Source organism: Capsicum annuum, chromosome 9 (assembly GCF_002878395.1).
Source record: "Capsicum annuum cultivar UCD-10X-F1 chromosome 9, UCD10Xv1.1, whole genome shotgun sequence".
In the NCBI taxonomy this organism is placed as follows: Eukaryota; Viridiplantae; Streptophyta; class Magnoliopsida; order Solanales; family Solanaceae; genus Capsicum; species Capsicum annuum.
Genome location: NC_061119.1, coordinates 212,583,510 through 212,589,377, shown reverse-complemented (window position 1 = coordinate 212,589,377; position 5,868 = coordinate 212,583,510). Strand labels below are relative to the sequence as shown.

Genomic DNA, 5,868 nt, shown 5'->3' with positions numbered 1-5,868 from the left:
CACTATAGATATTGTTGTTCTTGTTTTTTGGTTGGTGTGAAAATAAGCTTGTCGTAAGGAAGTATTAATAGAGGAAACATATATCATTATATTGTTTTTAGATTATTACATCTAAGATAATTTGTGTGATGGAGAATCAAGGGAGGATCCACACCCTTAGCTAAAAGGTATCAATTGAGACCCGACCCCCAAATTCACCCGAAAATTATGCTATGTATATACGCAGGGGAGGAGTGACACCTTATCCAAAAGGTATCAATTGATACCCGACCCCCGAATTAGGGGTGGAATTGGGAGTTCACCATAACTCCGTTTGGGATACAATCAATAGGTAAATGCAATCAATCAACCAACCAACTATTCGTTCAATCAAACGCTCGTTGGGTCAGCCGTATGAATCATTTCCAACTTTTCCACTTTGTTCGAGGCTCTTTCCAACAAAACTCAAAAGTATTTAAAATAGTTGAAGCAGCAGTAGTCGCAGGACCTGATGATTCGCCGCTAGTTAGTTTTGACCAATGTACTGCAATGGCAATATCAAAATTAGTACCTGATTATCAATTCGCCGCCACTCATGTCATTCAGTCCCAATCACATGGAGCTGACCAGACGAAATAACCTATGCAAGTCGAGAGAAAGTTGAGTCAAACTGGAGGCTAGAACTACATTTAGAGAAGGGTCCTATATATTGGATTAAGATAATAAAATTAATATATAACAGAAATTTAAAGCATGGATACAACATCATTTAGGAAATTGCAACTATATTATTTCAAATAAAAAGTTAGTAGTCATGATACCACAACTGTCCACAATTTATGCTAAGCCACCGCCGCCACCAGAACCACTGTATTCACCACTGCTGCCACCAGAACCACCGTATCCACCACCGGTGCCGCCTGTACCACCGTATCTACCACCGGTGCCTCCCGTACCACTGTATCCACCACCGCCGCTGCCAGAACCACGGTATCCACTATATTCACCGCAGCCGCATCCACCACAGCCACCGGAACCACCGTATCCACCACTGACACTGCTGGATGAGCCGTTGTATCTATCGCCGCCGGAGCCTGTGTATCCTCCACCAGCAGGTAGCGGAGCTGATCTTCCATCGCTATAACCACCATATACACCGCCATATCCTCCACCGCCTCCTGAACCACCGTATCCACCACTATCACCTGCGGATGAGCTGCTGTATCTATCGCCGCCGGAACCACCGTCAGCAGGTGGTGGAGTGGATCGCCTATCATTGTAGCCGTATGCACCAGCCATGATCTACTGCTAATATTTTTTTCTTAGAGATATGTTCGTGAATGATGTAGGACACGTGGGAACAGACTACCTCATATTCTCTTGTTGATTGAAAGTGTTATTTACCAAAGTAGTCATTACATAAGACAAAATAGTAGTAACCAACTCTTCACTCATATATAATAGAAAATAGAAATAAATAACTAATGATTTTGGTAAGTAACTAATGTTCCATCAAATTATATAGTTGATAAATTTCATGTATATTACATTATTTACCTATTTTTGTTTAAAGTATCATATTCATTGATGTTACTATAAAACTAAGATTATGAGTATCAAATTGAATATAAATTTTCTACTATAATTTTCAATATAAAGAAAAGATTACTTTTCATTATGATATTTGGATAGAAATTTAATGATCATTGTCAATAATATGTATATAAATATTCATCATATTCAATTTTTTTTTGTAAGTCACATTTCTTGCACGGAGGGTAAGAAAATAATGGAACGTAGAAAAATTCCATTAGTGAAAATACAAAAAAATGTTGATCGATATTCTACGTTCTCTAAACGATGTTCTGGCTTATATGAAAAAGATAAAAAAACTCGTTAGAGAAAATGATGTCGATCTTGTAATTGTTCTACCTTCTCCAGCTGATAATGCATATGTTTTTGTCCACCCAACTCATAATACAGTCATTGATCATTTTATGAATTTGAAAACAGATTTAGGTGAATAGATTGTTGCTGAAAAATCATTTAATAAAGTGAATCAACTCAATAATGGCTAAATGAACTTGATAAAAGAGGAGAAGTTGCAAAAGATAAATTCCTTTCCTTATCTCAAAGGAATAAGACTAGAGATAAAGATCGGTGGGAGTCCATCGATCAGTTAAATGCAGATGATGTAATAAAGTTTCAAGCTTAATTAGATGTTGGAGAAATTATGTTGAAGGATCAATTACCTGAAGCTTCGTCCTCCTCAGAGTCTCCATCAGAAGATGCAGCTATCTAGTTTGCTGTTTCTTAAATGAATTATCTTCGTATAATATTATTTATCAAAGTTCTATACAACGAAATGAATCTATGTATAGATTCACTCTATTTAAGTATGCTTTCATTTTTCATTTCTGTTATTTTTTTTCAATAATGGTACATATTATATGTACTTTGCAATAATTTCTATTAATGATCTTTATGTTTATTAATTTCTATTAATTTCATTCTATCTTGTTACAATTCATTTTAAAACTCAATTAAAAATATTTCATAACTTGACTATTTTATGAAAGATACAAAGTCACGATCCAATTTTTATGTGAACTTCAAACTACATGTTGCTAATATATGAAAATGTTAAGAAAGAGTAATCATGTAAGTAGTTAGAATAAATTGAGTAAAACCTGGAATTTCATTCTTTTAATTAGAGCCGTCAATATGGGCAGGCCCATTGGGTTGGTCCGACCCAACCTGTAATTTGATAGATCTGGGCTACAATTTTTACAGTCCGTTTGAGAACAGAACTTTTAACTTGGCCTGTATAAGCCCGTTGGCCCGTGGATCTTGAGCAATATGGGCTGGATTAACCTGTGGGTCAAACAAAAAATATTAAAAAATAAAATAGAGTACTAAGAATAAAAAAATTCAAAGTCCATTTGGACCATTTTTTTTTTTTTTTGAGGAGTTCATTTCACTTTTAATGGACTAAATATTGACATTTCTTTGTTTTTTATTACGATCAATTAAAATAAAATTAGGTTAATATTGTTATTTAGCTAGTATATTATTACTCATTAACAGTTGTTATGCCCTATTTTAGCCATGGTTAAACAAGCACGACTTATGGACTCTAAAAAGAATTAAAATTTGTACGGAGTCGCCACCTAATTTTAAAGAAAAATAAGAAAACTTTTTGAATTATTTACACACGTGATTTATGTTTCAATCTGCGAAAAATCAATTGAGATTCTAGGTAAGGGTTCAAATAAGGGTTCAAATTATCCCGAAGGAAAGGGGTTAAGAACCCTTCAAGATCCACAAATGTGGTACCCGGCTAGACTAAATTTATCAAAGAGAAGGAGGTATATTTAAAATAATGTAAAAAGTGTATGTATCAAGTATAAAATAATTCTTTCGAAAAAATATAAATGTTTTAAAACCATGAAAAGGCATATGTATATTAAATATATAAATAAAATATATTGTTATAAAAATATGTAAAGGACATGTATAAAAATGTATAAATGCATGTGAAGAGTAAAAGTATTTTATGATGAATGAAAAAAATGTATTTTTGATGCGCCATGAAAGAAAAAATATTTATCAGTAATATTTTTTATCTGATTAAAATCACGGAGAAAAGTAAAAATTATTAAGAAGAGAAGACTACATAATATATGAATTACTTGATTAACTTGATTCTTTTATGTAAGTATATCAAAATAATATATATGTTTTGTCGTAAAAAATATAAATAAAAGTACATTAGTATATGTATGTAAAGAAAAGCTTGTTCTAAAGAAAAAGACTACGTAATATTTTTTAGTGTAAAAAGTATAAATTGTTTGATTAAATAATCTAAGTCAATCTAATTTTTTATATAGATATTAACTGCCTGAATTTGCCTGCAGCTTGCATATGGATGATAATTTCGCTGGAGGAAGGGGCTTCAGTTTGACTGATTTATTTTCCGATTTATTTGGAAGCAGTTTCCCTGCAAATTTTGAAGTCGGTCTCAACCAACCGGCCTCGGACTCTCCCAACCCTGGTGAACCCGCAGAGCCTCCTATTGCTGAGCCTTATCATCCGTTACAGGAGGATGGAGAGAGGCTAAGGAAGCTCAATGAGCGTCTTTCCTTCTATACTTTCGGGTGTCCCCTGCCCGAGCATATTTCCTCCGATATTCTCGAGGCTCAATTCCAAACGGAACTAAAGATAGAGGAAGCCCTTCGTTCAGACAGAGTGCAAGACGCGTCTCTTTTTGAGAAAAGGCACCAGATTAGGGTGGAACTCTTCTATCCGTTTGGGAAGCCATTATCCTTGGACACTTACTTAGACCACCTATCTCAAATAGAAAACTATGGGACCCACCGCAGCCTGCCTTATAAAAGGGTTTTGAAAGCGATTGCTCGGCAGGACTTAGCGCTGGTCTTTGACTCAATCAAAAGAAAGAGATACTGGTAGAGCTCTTCTTTGTCATCTTTGTCAGCGGCATTCTCCCTTCTATCTATCTGAATTATGGAACTTTCTCCCCGAGCTGCGGAACTAACAAGTCTATTAGAAAGTCGAATTAGCAACTTTTACACGAATTTTCAAGTGGATGAAATCGGTCGAGTGGTCTCAGTTGGAGATGGGATTGCACGTGTTTATGGATTGAACGAGATTCAAGCTGGGGAAATGGTGGAATTTGCCAGCGGTGTGAAAGGAATAACCTTGAATCTTGAGAATGAGAATGTAGGGATTGTTGTCTTTGGTAGTGATACTGCTATTAAAGAAGGAGATCTTGCCAAGCGCACTGGATCTATTGTGGATGTTCCTGCGGGAAAGCGTGGCGAAGATTAAATAAAAAATATCTCGCCCAACACCCCAAAAATAAAGTTTTCACTATGATTAGCATTTGTACAAGTGCAAGAATATAAAAAATATAAATACATAATTTAAAGTCTTCTTTGACTATCATTTCCGATAATGATTCCCAATAACCTGTATAAACACTTGTAACAAAAATATTAGTAACAAATAAATAATAATCAAAATAAATTGAAAAATATGTGTACATATACATATTTAAAAATAAATTTTTTGTAAAAAAGTGGGCTCAGATAAAGTTTTGAAATGTTATAAAGATTTCGTCATCGCCCGAAAATATATTTTTTTTACGTATTTGTATACGTAAAATCCATCTTTTTATTTGTGAAGGCCTCAAAAAATGACGGGCGTTTATTCATTGGCCAAGTGTTGATCTTTGATATAAAATAGTAAATTTGAGAGAGTAAAATCTGTCTTTTATAATGGGGTGACCTCAAATATCTGACGGAAAGATAATTTCACCGGCCATGCATTTATTTTGAGTATATGTATGTGTTTTTGAGAAAAATAAAGATGAACAAAATTTGTGTATGATAAAAATATATGTGTGGTGAAGAATATGCGTGTAGCGAAGAAATGTATGTTGAGAGAGAAAGAAAAAATATGTGAGGACGAAAAATGTGTATATGTATTTGTGAATGTGTATTTTATTTATGTATTTGTATGTGAGAAGAGAAAAAATATGTGTTTATTGTATTTTTGGAAATAAAATAAAATATATAAAAAGAAATTTATATTTTGAGAGAGGGGAGGAAGAAGAATGAAATGTGCATATGGTGAAAAAATATGTGTGTGTGAGAGAGAAAAAAGATGACTAAAATTTTTGTGTTTGAGGGAGAGGAGAAAGAGGGAAAAAATATGTGTGAATTTTTTTTGAGAAAGGAAGAATAAAAATGTGTATGTTTTTGTGAATATGTGAGGTGTGAATGAGTATTAAAAAGTAAAAATAATAATAAAAAATAAATATCAAATGTACTTTCTTCCCAACATATCCTTTAAATTATGGATAGTAGG

General features: G+C 33.7%; 2 protein-coding genes across 2 annotated transcripts; one reads left to right on the top strand and one right to left on the bottom strand.

The window, feature by feature from the left end:
- Window positions 1–19: 19 nt before the first annotated feature.
- LOC107841753 (loricrin) lies at window positions 20–1,363 on the bottom strand. The gene is made up of 2 exons (XM_047396519.1): window positions 801–1,363; window positions 20–619 (listed from the first exon to the last, which is right to left on the bottom strand). Exon 1 carries the CDS (start codon window positions 1,276–1,278, stop codon window positions 817–819), a length of 462 nt encoding a protein of 153 aa, XP_047252475.1. The 5' UTR covers window positions 1,279–1,363; the 3' UTR covers window positions 20–619; window positions 801–816.
- Window positions 1,364–4,503: 3,140 nt separating this feature from the next.
- On the top strand, window positions 4,504–4,827 carry LOC124887195 (ATP synthase subunit alpha, mitochondrial-like). The gene has a single exon (XM_047396390.1). It carries the CDS (start codon window positions 4,504–4,506, stop codon window positions 4,825–4,827), a length of 324 nt encoding a protein of 107 aa, XP_047252346.1.
- The last annotated feature ends 1,041 nt before the right edge of the window (window positions 4,828–5,868 follow it).

Coding starts and splice junctions, on each gene's coding strand:
- LOC107841753 (XM_047396519.1), bottom strand. CDS start 1,278: ATGGCTGGTGCATACGGCTACAATGATAGGCGATCCACTCCACCACCT.
- LOC124887195 (XM_047396390.1), top strand. CDS start 4,504: ATGGAACTTTCTCCCCGAGCTGCGGAACTAACAAGTCTATTAGAAAGT.